This window comes from Vulpes lagopus, chromosome 15 (assembly GCF_018345385.1).
Source record: "Vulpes lagopus strain Blue_001 chromosome 15, ASM1834538v1, whole genome shotgun sequence".
Classification (NCBI taxonomy): domain Eukaryota; kingdom Metazoa; phylum Chordata; class Mammalia; order Carnivora; family Canidae; genus Vulpes; species Vulpes lagopus.
Genome location: NC_054838.1, coordinates 33,934,352 through 33,958,354, shown reverse-complemented (window position 1 = coordinate 33,958,354; position 24,003 = coordinate 33,934,352). Strand labels below are relative to the sequence as shown.

The 24,003-nt window shown below is 36.1% G+C and overlaps 1 protein-coding gene and 1 long non-coding RNA gene across 24 annotated transcripts in view; one reads left to right on the top strand and one right to left on the bottom strand.

Moving 5' to 3' along the window:
- The window catches only part of LOC121476321, a 100,008-nt gene extending 84,670 nt beyond the window's left edge, over window positions 1–15,338 (bottom strand). Inside the window, exons 1-2 of one of the 2 annotated variants that reach the window (XR_005983908.1) lie at window positions 15,284–15,338; window positions 273–422 (exon numbers count right to left, since the gene is read on the bottom strand). This is a non-coding gene — a long non-coding RNA (uncharacterized LOC121476321). Of the gene's footprint in view, window positions 1–272; window positions 423–14,010; window positions 14,055–15,283 lie in introns of those variants that run through there. The other variant, XR_005983909.1, reaches the window with a different exon arrangement.
- DLG2 (discs large MAGUK scaffold protein 2) overlaps window positions 1–24,003 on the top strand; it is a 1,981,735-nt gene that overhangs the window by 1,934,706 nt on the left and 23,026 nt on the right. For 13 of the 22 annotated variants that reach the window (XM_041730222.1, XM_041730219.1, XM_041730217.1 and 10 more), the window contains one exon: window positions 16,909–17,008. In XM_041730222.1, coding sequence (XP_041586156.1) covers window positions 16,909–17,008 — 100 coding nt within the window. Of the gene's footprint in view, window positions 1–16,908; window positions 17,009–17,846; window positions 17,893–21,078; window positions 21,121–24,003 lie in introns of all 22 variants that reach the window. The other 9 variants (XM_041730223.1, XM_041730221.1, XM_041730220.1 and 6 more) reach the window with 2 other exon arrangements.

Sequence of the window (24,003 nt, the reverse complement as noted above, 5' to 3'; positions counted from 1 at the left end):
ACAATGTGGTAATGATTTGCTTAAATGTGAGCCCCAGTGTTTATTACAGCCATATTGCTACAGAGGAGACACACCGGAGGACAAAACTCATCTCACATAACATTTAGCAAGAGCCAGCCTGAGAAAGTGAGCTTTTGTGATTCCTCTTCCTAGAGGGAGTGCCTTTTTCTACTTTGCACCAGACACTTTTGCCTTTGGATCCCTGAATATGTTTGGCAAAAACAATAAATGCTTACAGAACAAAAAATAATTATCATTTATTGAACACTTACCATGGCTAAGCTCATATATGCCTGGTTGCATTTAGCATTACAATAGCCCATGATGGAGAAGGTATTAGCATCCCACTCCTTTGGAGTCTTCAAGTAAGGATATTGCTGCCAAATGTAGTAACTCCTACTAAGATTTACACTCTTCAGCCCCTGAAATCAGAATGGATAAGGAGTGATAATGTTATTAGATGCTATTTCCTAGCACTGCGCTATGTGATGCGAATGAATTTTCTCGCAAGGGGAACACAATTCTTGTGTGCATGTTATGTCCAAATAAGGTGTAAATATTCTTCCTCTTAAACCAAGACAGTAGCAGGAAGAATGAAGAAAAAAGTGATAGAAATTCACAAGTAAGGAATCAAGGATGATTGCAAAGTTCCCGGTGGATGCTGAAGGAAAAAAATAACCTCCCTAGACACAAGAAGCATTCTCTTTAGCTTTAAAGTGACAATCAGTTACAGTGACAGTGATCTCACCCTGAGATCCCTGATGTCTCCTATAGAAATAATAACGAATCTGCTGGGCTGTGTCAGCTAACATGAAAAGGAAGGAAGGCTGTGTATGTGTAAGAGAGAAAGGGAGGAGGGGAGAGGGGAAGGGAGAGAGTGTTCTTAAACGGAAGTGTTGGGGGTTTTGAAGGTGTTTTTATACCCTTGACGTGTGTTTGTGTTTTCACGGTTTTTATCTGCACTCTATAATCTTACAGGAATTTAAATCTCAGCCAAGTGAAAACCTGCACTTTTATCAGCTACTATTTGAAGTTTAGCAAGCAATGTTCAATTTTACTTTCCTCAAAAAAATGAACTATTGAGAAATCTTTGGGCTACTCATATCTCTCACATTAGAACTAAGATATCCTCCTCTCCTGAGTTCTACTTGTCTTAGAAAACAATCCACTAGGGGATCCCTGGGTGGCTCAGTGGTTTAGCACCTGCCTTCATCCCTGGGCGTGATCCTGGAGTCCCAGGATCGGGTCCCGCGTCAGGCTCCCTGCATGGAGCCTGCCTCTCCCTCTGCGTAGGTCTCTGCCTCTTTCTCTGTGTCTCTCATGAATAAATAAATAAAATCTTAAAAAAAAAAAAAAAAAGAAAGAAAAGAATCCACTAGCATATAGTATTTGAAGTGCATCTCAAAGGAAATGTGTAGCTGGAAGGCTCAGCATAGGCTGAAAAAAGTGTCCCAGACAGAAACACCTCTCCACTCACCTGCCACACCACTGAACTCCCAGAGCTCTAACCCCTGTGACTTGTCCTGCTAAAATGGGGCTATTGGGTGATTGCCCAGAAGTTTCAACTATAATAGATTTGTCTTCATTTGTGAGTTATCCCTCCTTCCAGAAGCAAGCAAGAGGTGAAAATTATTCAATCAGGCACAACTTTACAAAGAATACTCTTTATTATTGGGCTCTGGATCTGCAGTTGACATCAGATCATGGGAGACAAAGAGTAAACTGTCAGCTCCCCAAACTGAGTCATCATCCAAGAGGGCGAGGCTGAGTACCTCTTCCAGCTAAAGCAAGGAAGGAGAGGGGAGAATGATCAAAGGGAGGAGGAAATATCTTCACAGCATAAAGGACCTTTGTGGTCATTCATTTATCTCCCTGAGTGACAGAATAGGAAGCTAACACTCAGGAAGGGAAAGTGACCTTACGTTTCCTAAGCTCAAGTAGGTAAGACAGGCCAGACCAGGAGTCTTTCCTCTGAGTTTCCACAGCACAGAGAGCATGGATATCTGCCTATTGTCCAACAATAGACAGTAAGCCCCACAAGCAAAGCAAGTTACCTCTCGGAGCATCATGTGTCACCAGTGGTGATGATGATGACAATAATAATGATGATGGTATGAAGTAGATATTATTATTATATTTATGGTACAGATAAGGACAGTAATCCTAGAAAGGTTAAATACCTAGCCCAAGCACACATAGCCAGTGAACAGAATCAAACTTGTTAGTAAGGAAGACTCTCAAGAAGAAAAAGAAAAAAAAAAAAAGTGTGACTAGCAGAGAAGCAGTGTGCCTGGGCCTATCTAACCCCAGGACTGGGCTCTTAACCTCTTCCCCATGCATGCTTCTCATTTAATAAATACCTGGGAAGGTATACAGGTACTGGCTTCACCCTGTAACAAGACATGCCTCCATTTGAATAAACCAAATTATGAATGAAGTCACTGGTCCCTCCCTGCCTGCAACACAACATAGCACAACTCCCCTGCCACAGACACGTAGCTGTTGACTAATTCTTCCCTCTACCAACACTGCTTAGGCAACTACTCTGTACTCAGCCCTGGAAAAGTACAAACAGAACTCTGCTGTCTCAGACTACAGCGGAGTTTGAATCTGGTTCTGCCACTTAACAGCTCAGCAACTGATGTCACCTCTCTACGTCTCAGTTTTCTCATCTGTATTCCTGAAATAATATAGACAGAGGGGTGTGTGTGAGTGTGTGATGGGATTATGAGGAGGACCCAATGACATTTTTTGTACAAAATGATTAATAATGCTAACAACGGCTCAGAGAAAGAATTCAACAAATATTTGCCACTGCTATTATTATCAATGTGCTTATCAAATTGGAGAACAGAAACACTTTGAGTTACCGGAGAACAGAGAAGAACTCTGCTGAAGTTCGTCGGCTGGTGGAAGAACCTCTCTCTCCTCCTCCCTATTCCACTTAGTGAGCAATGACCTAACCTTCAGTATCTAGTTCACATTTCACTTCTTGCTCTCCTCTGCAGCAGAAGTTATTCTGCCTTCCTGATGCCTCTCTAGTATCTTGCGCACACTGTCAAAATATACTAATAACTTAAGAATCTCTCTCTGTCACTGAATTGTGAGATCCTTTGCAGTTTATGACAGCTCCAGCTCCTAGCACAGTGCCTGGCATATACATGTGCTCAACATATATTTGGTGGATGAATAAATGGAAGTAACTCCATAGAATAGAGGGGTTTGGAGTAGTCCGGAGAGCCTGAGGGAAGAAGGTCCATGAGGAATGAGTAACATCAGAAGTGCTTAGACATAGACAGATAGTAATGGAAACAAAGGGAAAGGGTACCCAGGTGGCTTGGTGGTTGCGCGTCTGTCTGCCTTTGGCTCAGGTCATGGTCCTGGGGGTCCTTGGGTCAAGTCCCGCATCAGGCTCCCTACTGGGAGCCTGCTTATCCCTCTGCCTATGTCCCTGCCTCTGTCTCTGTATCTCTCATGAATACATAAATAAAATCTTTAAAAAAAAAAAAAAAGGAAACAAAGGGAAAGACAAAAATTTGTTACTTTATTTTTTTAAGATTTTATTTTTTTTTATTTATTTGAGGGAGAAAGAGCATGAGCAGGGGTGAGGGGAGAGGGAGAGACAAAATCTCAAGCAGATTCCCTGCTGAGTGAGGGGCTCGATCCCACAACCCTGACATCATGACCTGAGCCAAAATCAAGAGTGGGATGTCCAGCTGGTGCTCCAACCTTTTGTTACTTTCTATTGGTATAAATCAATGGATGGATTTAAGTAAGGATTTTCTCCTCAGCCAAGTAGGGTAAATCAGCATACAGCTTCCCTGCTGGCTTCATGGGATCATACTACCTTCAGTGTAAGTGGGTAGGCCCAGCCAGTAAAGTGAAGAGGAGCGCTTGAGGAAGTTGCAGAACTGGTATTCCTGAGAATGAAAAAATGAAACTGAGGAGTGATACGCTCCCTGCAAGTGAACATACTCCTTCATACTACTGCACAGCATTCACTGTTATCAGAGCCCCTACTGGAGTCGTCATGGAAATCCCATTGCTTGAACCATTGGAGAAGAATAAAGCAACAGAGATTATGTTTCAGAAAGAAAGTATAAAATTCCACAGAAAGTAATTTGCCTGCAGAAGTTCTTAGCAATGATTACCGTGGCTGTATGCTGAAAGCAGAGTGGAATGAATACTTGGAATCTTTGCAGTCACAAGAAAGGCAGTACTGCATTGTGATTAAGGGCTCAACTCCGAAGCTAACTGCTTGGGAATGAACTTGGCCCATGAATCACAGCTGTATAAATCCTGGAGCAAGTGATCAACCTCTCTATACTTCAATTTCCTTATGTTTAAAGTGTGGACACAGTTTGATGTGTGCTGATGATATGTGGAAAGCACTGAGAATGGGAATCCATGTAAATCACTTCTAAAAGCACCTGCCTTGTAGGTTAGCATTTAACAAACGATAATTTTTTAAAATGCTATTATGGAGTGCCTCGCTGGCTCAGTTGGTAGCATATGCGACTCTTTGTTCTCGGGGTTATGAATTCAAGCCTCATACTGGTTCAGTATAGAGGTTACTTTAAAAAATAGAATTTTTTACAATGCTATTATGATTAGCAAGTCTCTGTTATCAATTTTGTTCCATGAATCATTCTGGGGCACTGTGGGAAGTGCAAAAGAAAACTTTAAGACAAGATCATGTTCCTTGCAGAGTTAGGCTAACATAAATAAGGCAATTAAAGAACTCTTGAGTCCCAAACTAGGTGATTCTGGGTAAGGACTGAAACAGTCCAAGAATAAGCGTAACCTGGTGGATGCCTAATTAAATTCATGAGAATTTAAAAATAATTCCAAAAAATTAAAAGTAAATAAATAAATAATAAAAATAATTCCAATGTGCCCCATTGATGAGAATCTGGTGAAAATGAGTGAAGTTGGGAATAAAGATTTTTAGTTTTTTGCCTAGTGCTGTTTTCAGAGCCTATGGGTTATTGTATAAGCCATTGTATTTTGTGGCTTAAAGATGAAATGCTGGGGGTGCCTGGGTGACTCAGTTGGTTAAGTGTCTGCCTTCAGCTCAGCTTATGATCTCAGAGTCCTGGGATCGAGTCCCCCTTTGAGCCCCACACTGAGCTCTGCATTCCATCGGGCTCCCTCTCCAGTGAGGAGTCTGCTTTTCCCTCTCTCTTTGCTCCTTCCCCTGCTCTCTCTCTCTCTCTCAAATAAATAAAATCTTTTTTTGAAAAAAGATGAAATGCTGGACGATTCAAGAATTATGAAGCAATTAATTGGAATCATATAGCCTGCAATTTCCTATGGAATCTACCACACAAAATGGTGCACAAATTGAAAAAAAAAAAAAAAAGAATGACACGTTGTCAGAATGCTTTGCTGAATTTTATTATCTCTAGCACTAGTCAAAAATATTAAGATCTATTTCAATGCAGACCAAATTGCTAAGGGACCATCAGAGGGCTTGCCACATAGAAGGATGTAGTAGTCATTCAATAAATAAATAATGGAGAAAGTGAATAATGAAAAATAATAAATTTATTAATAAAGTGAAAAAAAAATGAATGATTGGCCCACTAGCTGACAGTAGCAAAAAGGTTCCATCAGCTACAGTGAACTTGAAGAAAACCATTTCGATCCTTTCCATCAACTATAGCTATGACCCAGTGACCAGACAGTTTCAGATTTGCAAGGCAGGATGGACTGTGGGATAAACTCAGCTGTAGTGGACAACAGAGTGCAACAGCACCATCTTCGGTGTTTGATTCTCTGATACTTTCATTCTCCCAGTTTGAGGTCGTGTCCACATAATCCTGGAATACTTTGAATCTTAGTAGCGAATAGATCATACTACACCTACCTCCAAAGCCCTATATCCAGAAAGATAACCTCCCTGCCCCAATGGCATTCACAAACACACACACACACACACACACACACTATTCTGGAGCCAGTTTGATGGTCTCCAGGCCATTTAGAGAATACCTGTCAATAGTAACAGATTATAGCTGAAATCACAGTCTCTTTTTTAAATGGATCAGAGCAGTGCTGCTGAAATACTCATGAGTTACTCAGGAAGAATACTTTGGCCAATATTTTACAATGTCTCTGGTTATGATGCTCCGAAGTGTAAATATAGTATTTTCATAATTTATTGTTGTCTCATAGCTCTAGATTTTAATGTAAAAGAAATAGAAGCATATACTTTTATGACAAATAACTTGTCTTGGAAAAGCTAGTCTTCAAGCAGAGAATTTGACAGAGAAAAACCAAAACTTAATTTCTCAGTTGTAGGATGTATCTGTGTTCTCTTTTAATTCGATTAAATAAATTGTGTTTCTAGCTAATGGATTTATAATGTAGCTTTTTCATAGAAGGCTTATATTGTAATGGGGTAATGGAGAGTGTAGGGGGCGTTGCGGGGGAAAAGCAGATAGGAGACATCATTGGGACAGATTATAAATTAAGAATAAATTGTTGCTGGTGAAAATGTCACTCAATCAGTACAGATCATGTTGAAAACAATTTGGCAATATGTCAAAATTTTTAACTATCCACAATTTTTAACTCAATAATTCGACTTCTAGAAATCTATCCCAAGGAAATAATTTGGAACAAAATATGTTAAAGTCATTGCAACATAAGGTACTTAAAAATGAAAAATGATAGAAATGCCTGACAAGGTAGGAATGTATAAGCCAACTATAATAATCTACTTGATAAAATATTAAATTGTCATTGTGTTTATAAGATATATTGGTTTAGTCTTCATTTCTTCTGGGGTTTTTTTTTGTTTTGTTTTCTTCTAAGTAGTCTCCACACATGATGTGGGGCTTGAACTCAAGACCTTGAGATCAAGGGTCACATGCTCTACCAACTGAGCTAGCCAAGCACAGCATTTGTAGTCTCCATTTCTTTTGATGTCTTTTCTAATTTTGGTATCAAAGTAAAAGTGGCCTCACAGAATAAATTTCATCTTTTGGAAGAGTTTGTGAAGAATTGGCATTTATTCTTTTTTAAATGTTTACTAAAATTCAGCAGAGAAGCCATCGCCATGGGCTTTTCTTTATAGATAATTTTTTAAATTATTGATTCAATCTATTTGTTATAAATGTATTCAGAGTTCTTTTTCTTCTTGAGTCAGTTTTGGTAGTTTGTGTCTTTCTGGAAATTTGTCCATTTCATCTAAGTTATCTAATTTATTGGTATACAACTGTTCATAGTATGCCTTAAAAATATTTTTATTTCTGTAAGGTCAGTGATAATGTCCCTTTCATTCCTGATATCTATAATGATTCTATTTTTTTTTTCTTAGCCAATCTAATGATTTATCAATTTTGTAATACTTTCAAAGAACTAACTTTTGGTTTGGTTGATTTTTGTTTATTTTTCTATTCCCTGGTTTACTAAGTTCTGCTCTAATTTTATTATTGCCTTTTTCTTATTGTTTTAGGTTTAGTTTGGTCATTTTTTTTTCCAGTGTCCAAAGGTGGAAGATGAGATATTTGATTTCAGATCTTTATTGATGTAAAATTTATAGCATTTTATAGCTATAAATTTCCCTCTAAGCACTGCTGTATCTAATGTCTTTATTTTCATTCATTTAACAGTAGTTTCTAGTTCTCTTGTAATTTTTTTTGACCCGTTGGCTAGTTAGGAGAGTGTTGTTCATTTTTTGTTTGTTTTGTTTTGTTTTGTTTATTTTCACATGTTTGGGAATTTCCTAAATTTCTTTTTGTTATTAATTTCTGATTTCTTCCCATTGTTTTGCACTCTTAAAGCTGATGCTTCCAAAGACTCCCTAATGATATGGGAAGGTGCTTCTATTCTCATTAAAATAATTGGCCCAATTTAGTGAGCTTTACTAAGTATCAGGCACTATAATAAGAGCTTATCACATTATCACATTTAAATACTCACAACTGAGCCTGAGATTAAATATCATTTCTAAGATCATACATCTAAATTTCAAAATATTCTAAAAAAAAAGAAAAAAATAAATTTCAAAATATTTTCCCATAAGACTTTACTATATGTTACAATAGTAAAAAAAAAAAAATCATTTTAAAATTCTGTAGACCATATAATATGTCTCCCTGAAAGAGAAATGATTTGTTAATAGGATAAGTATTTTTAACAAACTAGCCTATTAGTTAGGAAAATGAATAAAATTTGATTGGGGGAAAAGTTAGAAAAGGAAAATTAAATGATAATTTTATTGAAGGTATTAATACTACTAAAATCCTTTAAACTTTCTATTTATTCAATTGTGGACCATAGAGCTGAAAATGTGATACTATGCAAAAATGCATACAAGTAAATAGCTGAGCCACCACATTTTTATTACTAGTAATAAATAGCAACTAAAAGTAAATCAGGTTATAGAGCATAGAATTATGAGATAAAATTCATGAGCAAGGGACGCCTGGGTGACTCAGTGGTTGAGCATCTGCCTTCAACTCAGGGCATGATCCCGGGGTTCCGGGCTCTAGTCCCGCACCTGGCTCCCCACGAGGAGCCTGCTTCTTCTTCTGCCTGTGTCTCTGCCTCTCTCTGTGTGTCTCTCATAAATAAATAAATAAAATATTTAAAAATATTCATGATAAAAACAAATTCTAAGAGATAATAACTGCAGAGAAAAGCAATAAATTCAAATATCACTCATTTGGCTATGATCTTACTCCTCTGCTACTTCTCCCTCTTTTCTCCAGATGTTTGTTATTCTCTTGCTCCTACTCCTTTTTTTTGCCAGAAGTTTCTCCCCATATTACCAACCAGAATCATCACTCAAAACTTTGGTTCACGCATTCACCTGATGAATATTTATTGAATATTACCTATCTTGCTCTAGATCCTGGGGATACAGAAATGAAAATGATATAGTTCCAGCTCTGAGATCATAATGTAGTAGGAAAGAAATGTCTAAAAATGAGTGGCATTCACTGTGACAGCCTTGGTAGGACATCTGAGCATAACCTTGAAAATGTATCCAGTGATTCATGTGATGGGCAAAGAGGAAAGCATTCTTATAACCACCACCTGAGTCTACATCTACATAAATGTAGATGATCTATATATATTTAAGAGAGTGGCCTAAGTTAAAAGTATATTTTGGGGGAGGGTCATGTTCTAACCACGCTAAAGATGGATAAGACATAGTTTATTACTTCCTCAACTGCTGATTTGATTTCTACCGCCATGGCTTCGTTTTTCCTGTTCTAGAACTTGTTATAATTGAAGTCATTCATTAGTATTTTTTTGTGTCTGCCTTCCATCACTCAATATAATGCTTTTGAGATGCATCCATGTTGTTGCCTTTTATTGGTGAGGTAGTTCAATTCTCTTTATTGCTGAGTAACAATAACAATATACTGTGTATATCAGTATACCATAGTGTATGACTTCACCTATTGAAGGACATTAGGGTTGTTTCTTGTTTGAAGTCATTATAAATATTCTAGTACATGCCTTTTTGTGGCATATGTTTTTCTCTTGTATAAATATCTAAAGGTGACTTTCTGAACTTTGCTATATGATTAACTTTATAGGAGACTGCCAAACTATTTTTCAAAGTGGCTATATCCTTTTACATTCCCACCAATAATTTTTGTGAGAGTTCTAATTGCTTCATATCCTTACCAACATCTAATATGGTTAGTCTTTTTTTATTTTATCCACTCTGGTGGGTATTGAGATGGTATCTTGCTTTGACTTCAATTTGCTTTGCCCTCATGACTAATGATGTTTTTCATATGTTTTTTGACCATTTGTATATCTTATGTTAGGTATCCAATCAAGTCTTTTGCCCATTTTTTATTGGATGGCTTTTCTTTTTTTGTTCAATTGTAAGAATTTTTAAATATTCTAAATAAAAATCCTTTATCAGGTATATGTATTGTAAAATTGTTTCCCAGTTTGTGGATTGCCTTTTCACTTTCTTAATGATTTCTTCTGAAGAGCTAAAGTTTTCATCGATGATGAAATCCAATTTACCAATTTTTTATTTATCATTTGTGCTATTATGTTCCATTGAAGAAATCTCCATCTAGCTCTGATTACAAATATATTCTCTATTTTCTCCTAGAAATTTTGTAGTTTAAGCTTTTGAATTGGCTCTGCAATTCATCTCTAGAAAATTTTTGTGTCGGGCACAAGTTATTAAGAAAAATTTCAAATTTATAAAATATCTGGAAAGAATATAATTATGAGCCTTTGGATTCATTACTCAGCTTCAACAACAATCAAATCACAGTCAGTCTTGTTTTGCACATTCTTATATGTATGACGTGTGTGTGTGTGTGTGTGTGTGTGTGTAGGAGATATATAAAGTATTTTTATAAAATTACAATATTTTTTTTGTTTGATCCAGAATTTAATCCAGGACCACACTTCCTTAATCTCCTTTAATCTAGCTTTTTATGTTTTTCAAAACATTGACATTTTAAGAGGATAGCTCTTAATTTTAATTTTTCTGAATATTTCTTCATGGTTAGTTTTACCCAATGTATTTTTGGCAAGAATACTACATCAGTGATATTGTATACTTCTCAATGCTTTCTATCAGGAGGCACATGGTGTCAGGTTATCCCACTTTTCAGTGATGCTATGTTTGATCCCTTGGATAAGGTGATATCTGCCAGATAACTCTACAAGAAAGGCTCTTTTACTCACCTTTTTAATAATTAAATGATATGCAAGGAGCTAAATATCATGTTCCTCAATAAATTTTCAATAAATAGTCTTAGCAACTACCAATGATTCTTGCCTGAATTGATTATTATTATGGTAGCTGAAAAATGGTGGTTTTCTGACTTTACCATTCCTTCTATAGTTGTCATTCCACTATAAAAAAAAACTTTCTCTTCCTTCTCATTTTTGATTACTTAATTAAAGTAGTTTTGGTAATCTCTCTGGACTCATGAATTTCTTTTTTAATTCACTATGTTACATTCAATTACTGTCATTAATCATTTTAACATTCAAATTATCTAAGTTTGGCGGGTATAATCCCTTTTAAACTGGCTTTGGTGTCTGTTTGACATGCCACCATTAATTTTAGGTTTTTTAAGCTTCATATTGTTTTTATGTTTAGGTCTAGTACTTCTTAACTTTCCAATCCAACAAAATATTTCAGATTCAATTTATACTTTCCCTGCTTATGGAATGAGCTGTTTCTTAAAAAAAAAAAAAAAAACACTAGTTCCTTTTTTGTGGAAAATGGTATTTAGAAAACAAAATCTGAGCACCAGGTTTGCTTTTTGTTCCTAGGGCATCACTACATCTAGACTCCTTTAGTGGACAAAGAGAGGAAATAAAGTTTTTTAGAAAATCTTAAATTTATGTTGGGTGCCTTTAATTACTATTCACCATCATAAAATTCTTTCTGTCTTTTCCACATTTCCCATTTGTAGCTCACTCTTCTTTCACAGTGACCTCACTTCCCAGCAACATACATGTGTTTATTCACTTGCTCATTACTCACATACTAAATGGTTTCAGAATTCAACAAACAATAAACCTGCTAAGTGATGATCAAGATTTCTTTATACTTCTGTCATTAGAATATATTCTGAGGGTAGTCATACTATTATGTTCCTTTCCTACTTTCTGAAGCAAATCCAGTGTGTCAAATCATTTCAACTGTAAATATTTCAATATAGCATGACCACAATGCCATTATACACACATAAAAATTAACAATTACTGAATTAATAAATATCCTGTTTTTTTTCAGGTCTCAAATTGACTCATAAATACCATAAATGATTTTATCATTTTGTTTTGTTTTACAATTTGTTTACACCAGAAGTGAAATCTACTGTAATTGATTGAGCCATCCTAAGTCTCTACTGCTTTATATGTTTTCCCTCCATTTTTTTTGGTTTCCTTTCATTTTTTTTATACTTAAGAAACCAGGTCCTTTGTCTTATAGAGTTTACTCCAGATTTTCTTTATAGTATAATTTATCATGTTTCTCTGTCTCTTTATTTCTATAAACTAGTAGTTGGTTGAAAGGCTTAATTATATTCAGATTCATTGGGGAGAGAGGGATTTTGTTTTCTTTACTTTTGAGAATAGAAATTTACAAAACTATTCTATAGTAATATTTTGTTCTCTCATCAGGAAGCATATATCATCTGATTATCTTTTTTGTGTGTGGTGTTACTAGTTATTGGAGCTCAATGGAACCCTTTCTGAATTGACAATGTTCTAGACACATACATGTGTACACACATCCATATAGACACATTTCTGGAAACAAATGTATCTCAAGCCAACTCTTGTCTTTCCTTTAATAATCTCTTTGTTTCGTTCTTACTTGTTCTTGAATCTCTTTGTTTTAAAATTATCTTTTCTATACAAAAACGAGATATGTATAGAACAAAGTGATGGCCCAAATTTATAGTAACAACCTTCCAAAGGGAATACAGTTATCTTAGAGGAGGGGAGACAAGAATAAATTAGGAGGAAAGAAGCATTTCTAAAAGATAAAGAGGTCACAGAAATTGTGTTATCTGGGCTAAGTACAAATTTCAATCTAAATTCTCCCAGGGAGCGTTCATATCATGAAAGCAACATTTTAGAGCTAAGAAACATTTGAGATTTGAAAAATATGAACAAAAATATGAAAAGAGAAACTGACACATATCCCTGGTTTTAAAATTTTCTGCATGAAAAAGATGAAAATACATTGATTCATTCATGTGTCTTTAAGAACATGGGATTCAAGTGGAAGCAGCAGCAATTTGAGTTTTTGTTTTGTTTCCTTTCTTTCTTCATGAAGGACGCGTTATCTTAAGCCAGTTCAGCAATGACATTACAACTTAGGGTCATGCTGGGCAGTTTCATGCCCTTGACCTAACAACCTAGAGATTTTTGAGTGACAGTGATAATATGCTGACTCCTGGTATGGATGTTCTAATGTCTGTCACAACATGAAGGGTATTCATTTAACAGAGAAACAGCAGAATCAGATAAACAAGGTGTGTATATCTGATTGATTACAAGGGTTGGAGACGTGTTTTCAATTCATTCTATTCAATATAAAAAAAAAAATCACTCTAAATAAAATTTAAAACATGCTGTGTTTGTTTCCTCCCATCCTATGGTTTACGGGTCGGGGAGAGGTTTCTTTTTTTAATGGCTTTATTGAGATATAATTCACATAGTTTACAATTCACCCACTTAAAGTGTACAATTCAGTGTTTTTTAGTATATTCATAGGGTTATGCAACCATCACCACAATCTAATTTTAGAACATTTCATCTCCCCTAAAACTAACATCATACTCATCAGCTATCACTTCCTACTCTCTGTATACCCTATCCCCAACCCTAACCAACCACTAATCTACTTTGTCTCTATATATTTGCCTGTTGTGTGAACAATCACCTTTTAATTGCCATTCATAGCTTGCCCCACTGAAATTCTTTTTATTTTATTTTTTACATTATCATAAGAATAAGAACAATAGAATAGAGCCCTCAAAAATATGAATGAGTATCAAAGGTTAACCTACAAAAGTATGGTTGAATCCAATAACTTCTGATAGCTTCAATAAATAACTGCCAAACTGTGAAGCTGTGGGAATGATGACAGATTATGGTATCATGAAAGTCAACTGCTAATAATTTTAAATAAATATTTGAAACAGGCTTGGATTGCAGAAGCTTTTCTTGCTCCTAAAAGCAGCAATATCTGCAACAAGTAATATTTGCAAATTCAAATCCTGACTTTACCTCTCATCAACTATGTGACTTTGGACAAGTACAGAATATCTGTAAACTTCAGTTTCCTCATCTGTAACATGGGTAAAATGATGATACCAACCTCTTGAAGTTAGTGTGGAGATTAGCAAATGTAGAGCTTTTATAACCAAGCCTTGCACATAATAAGTACTCAATAAATGGTAGTTGTTGTATCACTTTTGTTCATAAGAACTCAATGATTCAGGCCAAATTCTAAAATGGAATTCTTACTTATGCCAACTTGCCACTTACCACATGTGATTGGTATTTTCAAAGTCTCGATTCAAGGAAGTTTCCTGCCATGAAAGGATTAGATCGAGATCTAAGATATAGCAGTGTAGAGAAAAAATAGCATTGATCAAGTATGTTTAACAGAGCTGTAAACCAGCCTTCAGTTGCTTTGGAGCTATGTGCTCTATAAATAGTAAAAGTGCTAATTTATTATTCTCACCTAACACTCATGTAACAGATTTTCCTTTTTTAAATTTAAAAGAAAATTACCAGTGACAAAAATCTTATATAATGGTATTATACATGTCTAATAAAAAATAAAGACTAGTGTTAGAACATTATAAGCCACGTATAACCTCTTACATTTGAAATGTTTAGCTAAGATCCTAAACATGTGACTTTTAAGTCTGTGTGAACAGAAGTTGTGATTTGGTTTTGTGTCCATAAATGTAAGGCTATTTAACAACTGATAATTCTATTTCCTACTCTTTAATTCCAATACAAAATGACTTTGGGTAATAAGACTAATACATTAGATAATTTTTTGAACAATTATGTATTTTCTGTTCTCTTAAAGATGTGGTGCTAAATATTATTAGATCCCAATCAGATGACTCATGATACACAACATTTTCATAATTGGGAAATGTTAACACATTATACAGTCCTTGCTTTGAAAAGAAAAAATAATTAATCACAGACAACACATTTTCATTTTCCTTTGATCCCATGAGACAAGTTAAATGATGTGGTTTGCATGTGGCCCCATTTTGACCCTAAAACACCTCCATGCTGTCCATCTGTTGTCTACATTTCAACCCCAGGCTTTACTCCTTTGGGCATTGTTTCATATTTGCATGAAAATTTGTAATCTTTTTTTTGCATGACAAGTCATCCATGATGTTGAAGTTAAATGTCTAACATATCTTGCAATATCACATGTCATTAATTCTTACATAATTTTTTTCTTTTATTTTCAGTTACTGAAGTTTAAAATGCTTGAAATGTAAAAGTGGCATGAAACTGGAGTGATGCAAGAGTATTTAATGTTCCTTTAAGGATTTACCATTTTTTAGCTGGGAAAATTTGGGGGGAGTTCCCAGCCTTGTCCCTGGACACAAATCTTTAATGACAAGTCTGACAGAACTATATTGAACATAAATAAGTGCTATCAGTGGAGTAATAAATTCTGAAGTAATATTTCTTTTTACCCTGAGAATGTATATCTAATACATGGTTTGTTAAGCGTAAAATATATTCCTTAATTTCAAAAATTATTCAAGATTTGACTTACTGTTTTTTCCCAGAATCTTCTTAATGGAACATAAAATTAAGCTCCACTGATTTTGGTGAGGTTCCTAGGACCAAACAAAGTAATAAATTACTGAATGACAGCACCAACATTTTAGCAATTTAATTTTTCCTAAATAAACATGATGACCAAAATGGATATTTGATATAGGAGCACATGATTATACAAAGAAAATAAGTTATTTACACTGTTTAGTCAAGCTTCACACCCATAAGGGCATGCAGCTGATTCCCACCAATGGCTAAAATATATACATCCAAACAAGTCCTTTTCCTTCCAAGTAGTCACCCTGCTGGCCCTATATTTATTCTTACCAGCTGCCATTGCTAAAACTATTTTAGGATACCCCTGTCAAATTTCCATCAGAGTCTTTGGCACATTCATTTTAATACCTACGTGGTAACAAATCTTGCTCTTTGGAGAGTAACTCTCAGACCCAGTCAAATAAGTATGGTAATCAAGCTGGTGAAACATATTTTTTAAATGATATGTGAATATGAATTTACTAAGACTTGCATAGCTTCTAAAATGACTGTGAACACATTTCCCGAAGAAGAAACCCCACAAAGCATTTACGTAATAGCAACAGTGGGAATAAATGAAATTTTCTTAAGGAGTCTTCTCAGCAAGCAAATGAATAAGTTCTAATATATGTATTAGATCATGTATACCTGTATTACTTTTAATTCAGCCTCATTTAACCTAATGAAGTGGTTTACATTTTTAAGGACACTCCTTCTTACAGTATTTTTTATCATGTCAGAATATAGATGAGTAACCATTATTTCTCCTTTGCTCGAGTGAATATCAAGTTAGAATCTTTCAAGATCAGATTTTGGTTGACAGTATCCTAGCTGTCACCAACTAGCTCTGTGATGTTAGCAAGGGACTCAACCTCTCTGTGCCTTTGGCCCCCTGTTTCCAAGATGAGGGTGTGAAGCTCATGTGTCTTTAAAATCTCTTTTGAATGAATAATGATCGTGGATCTATGTGTGATACTATAAATATCCTATACCATACATCTACACACTCCTTTGTGTGTTTTAAATTAAATCCAGGCTGAAGTAGCTCACATTCAACTAACTAAAAATGACATCCAGGTACTAATGTGCCTAGTATCTCTAAGAAAGTTTTTTCTACCTGATGATAATGTCAAGATAAAAAAGATGATGTTTGTATAGCACTTTATGTTTATCCTGCCTTACTTGAGTTTCACATCCTAAGCGCTATTATTATCCTCCATTATGCAGATGAAGAAGATACTGAGGTTCAGAGAGATTTAGTTACCTAAGGTGATGGACTAACAGGCTGTAGAGCCAGGACAGAGCTCTGGGTCGTCCTCTTACAATTTAAGACTTTTCCTTCATCATCATTTGCCTGCAACTAGTCTTTTCACTAGGAGACATTTTTTCCCAAAGTGTCATCATTAAGAATTTACATTCCTTGTAGATAAAATCTGCCTTTAGGAACCCTCTGGCACCTCTTTAGACTATCTACTTGCGTCACTACAGCTCTCTCTGCTTTTACAAACTAGTTGTTTTGTCAGCATGAGTGTGACAACAATTAGACGTCCCCTGTTTTTGCCCCATGCCTTTTCTCCTTCACAGTCATTCAATGACAAGCGTAAAAAGAGCTTCATCTTTTCACGAAAATTCCCATTCTACAAGAACAAGGAGCAGAGTGAGCAGGAAACCAGTGATCCTGAACGTAAGTAGATTCTCGAAGAGAATGTCACATGCAACACAAGAGAAAAAAATTCTTCACGGGCAACACCCATGATGTAGGCTCTCCCACGCCACACGCCTAGGCAAACAAACACGGTAGGCAGGCAGGTCAGGGCTTACTACTGTGACCAGTGTTTGGCTGCAGTCTGGATCCTTCCCTTGGTGTGGTTCTTGACAGAATGCATTGCAGAGGGACTTCGGGAAGCTGGGACTTTGCTTCCAACCAGCATTTTTCTGTGACCAGGGCTGGGTTCAGTTTGTCTTTCCTATCACACAGCTCTAGAGGGCTTGAGACAGATTATTTTCCGAACAGAAATATTGGATCCATTGCCACCTGTGTGTTTTGAGTTCTAGCTCACTGGGAGCGAATAATTCATACTCTATATTGATTACTAGCCCTGAGTTTACACTTCTTCTCCCAGCAAATGTTAAATACTTACTGAGCAGTGAGCTTGTATTGGTGGATACTAAATCTAAGAGTTTGTCTTGAAACTTGGGAGTGGAGTATCACTCTAAGTGGTACATTTCTGTGGCAACGTTAACAGCGAGCAAAAATGGCATTTGGTGAATCTTCTTCTTTTTTGTAACAGTCTTCTGAATTTTTTTAACTTCTAATCTTTTGAGTTGCTTTACAAATCTTTGAGTCTCAGCCCAGGGAGTTTGGGGTGAAAGTTGTTTCAAAAAAAGAAAGAGTGGGATCCAGATTGCTTAGGCAACACGGTCTGTCATGGTAGTATCCATTTCAACTCCACTGACTTCTTCCTTCCTCTTCCGTGGCTGTTCTTCCTCTCTCATTGCTCTCTCTGGGGACTTCTATGCAGGACATCCCCGGATTAGGTGACGACGGTTATGGAACAAAGACTCTGAGTAAGTTCCCAGGAATGGTCACTGTAACTTTTCTTTTCTTTTCCTTTCCTTTTGAGTTTGGCTTTTGTTCCTTTTCTTGAGGGCCTTTCACTCCTAGCATGCACAAGATACGAGTTTTATGTTACCTAGCTGTGAATGCTCCTACAGAGTAATTTCAACCGTTTTGTTCTGCATGTCAGCATTTAAAAGCGAAATGTGTCAGGCACTGTAACTACTGTTGCAGTTCACACCTTCCCTTTCTGACCATGTTATGTGGCCAACATGGTCATGATGCCAACCATGGGCATCCCTTGCTCTGCCGCCTAACACCAGAGAGCAAGAAGCCATGTTCAAAGAAAGGGTGAGCTAAATGTTCTAGAACAAGAAAGCAGAAATGTACTTTATGTAGCTTTCTTCTGCCTTTTTAGCCAGAAATATTTAATGACCTTGCCAACTTCCATAATGGGGTTGTACTTTGCTATTAGTAAAGGAGCTATTTTATTGTCAAAGGGAACATGCTTTCTCAAAAAATAAACATTAAGCTATTTGATCTTCCATGGATAATTCTTTGTTATTAACTATGATTGATTTTTCTTTCTGACTTGCAGTGATCCTGCTTGAAACGTTTGTATGATAGAGTTTTAGATATGTATTAATATGTTTTTCTATCAGTCACTTATTAGCTGCATTACATAATCAGGTCTTCATTTTATAGTAGAGACTGCAAAATAAAGTTTATTAAACCTTTAAATTTTCTACTTATTAATGTCTTTAGTCTGTGTCTCATTGCACTGAGCTATAAAAATTAATAATACTGTGTTAATATGGTATGATTTTTCTTTCCTTATTACTAACTCCATTGTGTAGGCACCAATGAAATAAGAACAGTTTTGTGTCTTTTGCAACTGTATCACATGCTCATTTTTTTTGTTTATTTTGTTTTGTTTTTATTTAACAGCTACGGGCAGTATTTTTAGAAGCTATTCATTTCATTTGTATAAAACAAAATAGCATTGAGCTGGACTTTGTTTTCAAGAGCTGTTTCTTAACACTGTAATGATATGCTTCATCCTTCAGATTGTTAATTTGGACCTTTTTTTATATACAGATATAGAGAACAAAATCTGATCAAGAGTAACTACTGATCTTTTTAAAGATGAAAACTTTATCTTTGAGTCTCTATATGGAATATGTCATGAAATTTTTCTTGAATTAGTGGCTGAAGTTCAAATATGGATTTCAACATTATCTGGATAGTATCAAGTACCACCATTTTCTAGATTTTCAAAGGGGGCAGGGTGCGGAGGAGAAGCATTTTAATATATTCTTAATAAATGAACATCACTGAAAAGTAGTTGCTATTAGAATGTCAAAAATATGCATGATGACCTTTTAAATCCAGGATGTGCAAATGTTTGTTTACTTTTTAAAAATTGAACAGATTTCACTAGGTAAAGTTATTTGCCAATTAATGCTACTGTTAACCATAATTTGGACTTTAGCTAGAACATATTTTCAATTTCTCTTTACCTACAAAATGGAAAAATTCTGTTATACAAACTCTTGATACTTCATACTCGATGAAACACTGCATAGATAGCTCAGCTTCATTCTCAGTTATTTTAAAAGTAAATCAAAACAAAACAAAAACCCTGTCATCCCTGACTCAAGGTACTTAAGATAATTGTGTATATGAAGATACACCATTGTTGGGTGTGTACCTTGACCTTTTTTCAATAACAGAAAACAAACTTGCACCCAGCCATTCACACTTCTTTCCCTCGTGCCCCTTTGCATTTGTAAAATTTGTGCCTAAATTAGCAACGTAGTCCTGGTCATACACCAACACAAAGAGCAATAATTCATGTGATTTTAACCCATGTTTTGCTTTTCCTGCATTTTATTCTCTAAAACTAATCCTTCCAGGATGCATCAGGTCAATTGTGAGAATCCTTCCACAATATCTACATGTATCCCTCATCATATTGTTCACTTTAAAAGTATTATAATTTGTTGATTACACCTCAATGAAGCTAAATAGAAAGATTAATCCATCCAACTGGTGAGAATCTATAATATCAAATACATTTTAAAGCACTTTTTTACTATTAGGGAGAGAATAATGTTCTATATTCTTATCCTTTTTCTAAAAATGTACAACAGTTGCCACTTTTTAAAAGCCTGAAGTTGTTGCTAATGAGTTTCAATAACAAGCTTCAAAACAGTCATTTATTCTTCATTTAATTAACCTGATATACAAAGAACTTGATAAGTTGATGAATTTATCTTCTATAACTTAGTACAGAGTACAAGAGAAATGATTTCTGGAAGTAAAAACTCTAATTCTGATATATATAGCCCTGTTATGTTGGCTAAACTGTGTTTTATGAAAAAAAATTTGAAATATCACTGTAAAAGCAAGTTACTCAACATGAATTAAAAACATACTTCATGCCAGGACCTGTGCTTGGTATCAGACCATCTATCCCCTCCCTGTTTCATCCCTCCAGAACCTAATAGCTCTCCAAGCAAGGATCTTAAAATAAAATCAAGAAAACATTGAACTGATTCCTAAACCATTTTTCAGTGACTCATTTCTTCCTCCAAGATTTTTCTCCTCACTCCCTGAAGTAGGAAAAATCTTCAATAGTCCCTTTTCACCCTGAGAATTAGTTTGAGAAGCATTTACATAGAAATTAATTTCAAGGGTCCCAGGGACCAACTGGCAATCTGAAATAAAGTATTCCCGCAAAATACCTAGAAAGAGGCTAAAATCAAGAAACAAAAAAAATTGTAAGCAAACAGTGCCTCCACACCAGGAGCTTCTGATCTTAGAGTCAGGAAACATCCAGCTGAGATACGTTGACCTCTGTCACATGAATCTGGAAAATCAGGGCCCGTGTGGATAGGGCAAAGCAGACATAAAAAGAAAAGTGCTCAAGTTGACCTTCTCTATTTTTTGTGATGAAAGCTACTTTCCTGTTTGCTAAACAGAAGACCTGGCAGTCATGTAGTGGCTTCTTGTCAAATGGAGATAAAGTTTTCATCTTTTGTATCTTCTCTGAGTCTTCTTAACGCCACCTCTTCCGCAGCCTTCCCCGTGCCTCTCGCTTCCACTCCTAGTAGGCTTGCATGAGTGTATTCCTTCGCCTTCTGGCTGCTCTCCAATGCTTGGTATTTCTTTAATTTGCTGTGCTGTTCTTGCAGAACATGTTTCTTCTAATGCCAGCGATAGCGAAAGTAGCTACCGTAAGTTACTGCTTGGGTTTGTGATTCTTTCCTTTGCAATTGCTCCATTGCCTGTGGTGGTCATTTCAGATTTTCGCTCTTGTTCTGTTTCAATTGCTGCCCTTGATCATCCTCATCCAAAGCAAATGGCTTGAAATGAAACCGTTGGTTGATGTGGAAAGATACAAAAGACACTTGGGCCCTCTGTGGACCCTTTTGTGACGTGTGCAAGCAGTGGCAGGCTTGCTAATAAGCCATCTCAGCCTCAATTGGCCAGGGTCTGAGGATGCAGTTCTCCCAGAGAAGGTGGGGGAAAAGTTCCACCTCATGGACTTTGACATCCTGCTCCCTGAAATAATTAAAACTCCCTTCCAGAGGGTTGAAAAGTCATCATGGTTTTATTTTCCTTCTCATTTTGCCTTTTTCTTTCTGTGGCTGGCTTCCCTTTTCCAAAACAAATCTTGTGAAATTACAGTGTTCCTTTTAAATGGAGTGTGAACTTTTATATCTCTTCTCTCCTTGATTAGTATTCTAAGGTAGATACTATGATACATCTGACTTTATATTTCTGATGGTTGGGAAGTGATGATAAAGTTTCATCCTCTAATGTTGAAGGAACTCACTTTTGTTTTAAAGTGAACAAATCTTGGATCAGAAAGCTTAACTTTCTGAAAAGGTAGGTAACTAAAAATTATTTCTGGTCCTTATCTTTGTTTGGTCACCTCAAGCCATTTGCTTAGTGTATAAAAATATTCACCAAACACCAAGTACATCCCTTTAATACATTCTTGTGTAGACCACCTACTTACTGGTCTTTGGTGACTACCCTAGGTACATATTACTACGGGGATCCTTACAACTTCCGTAATAATTATTTGTCCTCCTTAGTGAAATGGGTTACTCAAAAAGCAATTACTGAGGTGATTAGAAAAGTGCAGGCCCAATACAAATGACCCACAGCCACTATGACAGAAATTGGTTGGGTTTTTCCCCCCTTGAATAGCGTATTCATTAAAAACTAAAAAGAGTTTGTTTTGTTCTTCTATTACAGCATGGTGCTATATGAAACCATGCCTTTTTTGTGGTGGAGTGCCAACTAGTAGTCTTGGAATATGACAAATTCAATGTGGACTTTGAGATAGGCTTCATAGAATCAGATTGGTAGGAAATAGAAAAAAATGAAAAAGAAGAAAGGTGACAGAAAGAGGTAGGGGCCAGAGGAGGAAGATGAAACATAATGCAGAATAAAATGAAAAAACAAATGTGATGAGATACCCTTGATCAATCAAATAATATGAGAACTACCTAAATTTTCTTCCTCGACAGAATGACAAATCTTACTGGTGAAAGGATCAAAGAGTTCTTGTTCTCAATGTAATCCTTCACATTTTTGCATTCTTCCCACTCTTAAAATTTTATGATTATCCCAACTTAGCGAAACACTTGCCTCCCCCTTCCCTCCATTTAATTTTAAAACAAAAAGAAACCTGGCCAAGAAGAAGTAACCAAAGATTGCCTTCCTAACACATGAGGTACCCTCAACTTAGTATAAGGAAAAGCAGAACTTTTTTGGGTTTCATAGGACCAATGGGCCTGGTTTGTTTGATATTCAGGCTTACTTGTTGTGCTTCCATCCTGCAGACACAGGAATAGAAAGGGGAAACATCATACCTTGTTCTTTCAATTCTTTCTATGGAAAGTATATAGAAGAACTCATTTTTAGAGCCCCTCTTTTCTCTTTCAGGGGTAGGAATGTTCTTCCCAGAATCATTAAGTTAGAAAACCTAGGCTAAGGCTTTCAGCTGCCTAAAAGGGTTTTTGATAGTGAAGTTCTAAGATGACATCAGTAACTCTTCATGATCAAATAGTAGGTGCACATAAATACTCAGAGTGAATAAAAGAAACACTTGCAAGCAGCTTGAATTATCTATGAGAAGAGAGAAGAACTGGAACTGGCCTCTAAGATATTATGAGAGCAAATGTGTGTGGAGTTTACTAACCTCTATTGGTTTGGGTCTCATCTGAGGTTACTGATCAGCCACTCAGATTGCTTTCTTTACAAATGAATGAAAGTAAAAACAGCCTTTCTCATAGCTTAGTTGAAAGAATAATATTTCTTTCTCCAGGATGGAAATACAAGGAATTATAGAAGAATGTTTATTTATTCATTCAACATGTACCATATATCATGCTCCCTTCAAAGGCACCATGAGACCCAGTAGGAATCTCAACCAACTCTAGAACTCAGCACACACATAGTGGGGAGAGAGAGCAATAAACAACAACAGCAAAAATGCAAAACGTGCAGCAGTTTCTAAGGTAAAAGCCTGATTCAAGTAGCAGAGGCTTCGGAGATGACATCAAAGAGGAGGTGGCCTTTGAGCTGAGCTTTGGAAAGATAAGGTGCATGCCAGCTAGATAAGTTAAGGAAGAAACTTTCCAAGCACAGCAGTGGCATGAAAAAAAGACACAGAGACTTGAAACACACCTGCTTTCCAGAAAATTGCCATTTTGAAATCAACACAGGCTGCATTTTTCTATTGAATTCCTGGGTTTTGCTGTAATTATGACTTTTATGTTTTGTGTATAAGTAAGTGCTAAAAAGACCCTTTTTCTACTAACGTCTAAGTGTTATTTTTTACTCTTAGAACGATTCCATGTCCACTCTGGGACACATGCTCAAATAAATGGTCATTGGTTAGAAACTAAGTCCCAGACCCCCATGTCTGAAAGCTCCAGAGACACAATTCACACTACATCCTAGAATTACATGTTGTGACAACCTTAACTGAAAACCTCATACATTTCCTGAGATACACACACACACACACACACACACACACACACACCACACACACACATACTTTCACAGACCTGTTTCTAATAAACAGCCCAGACCTTTCC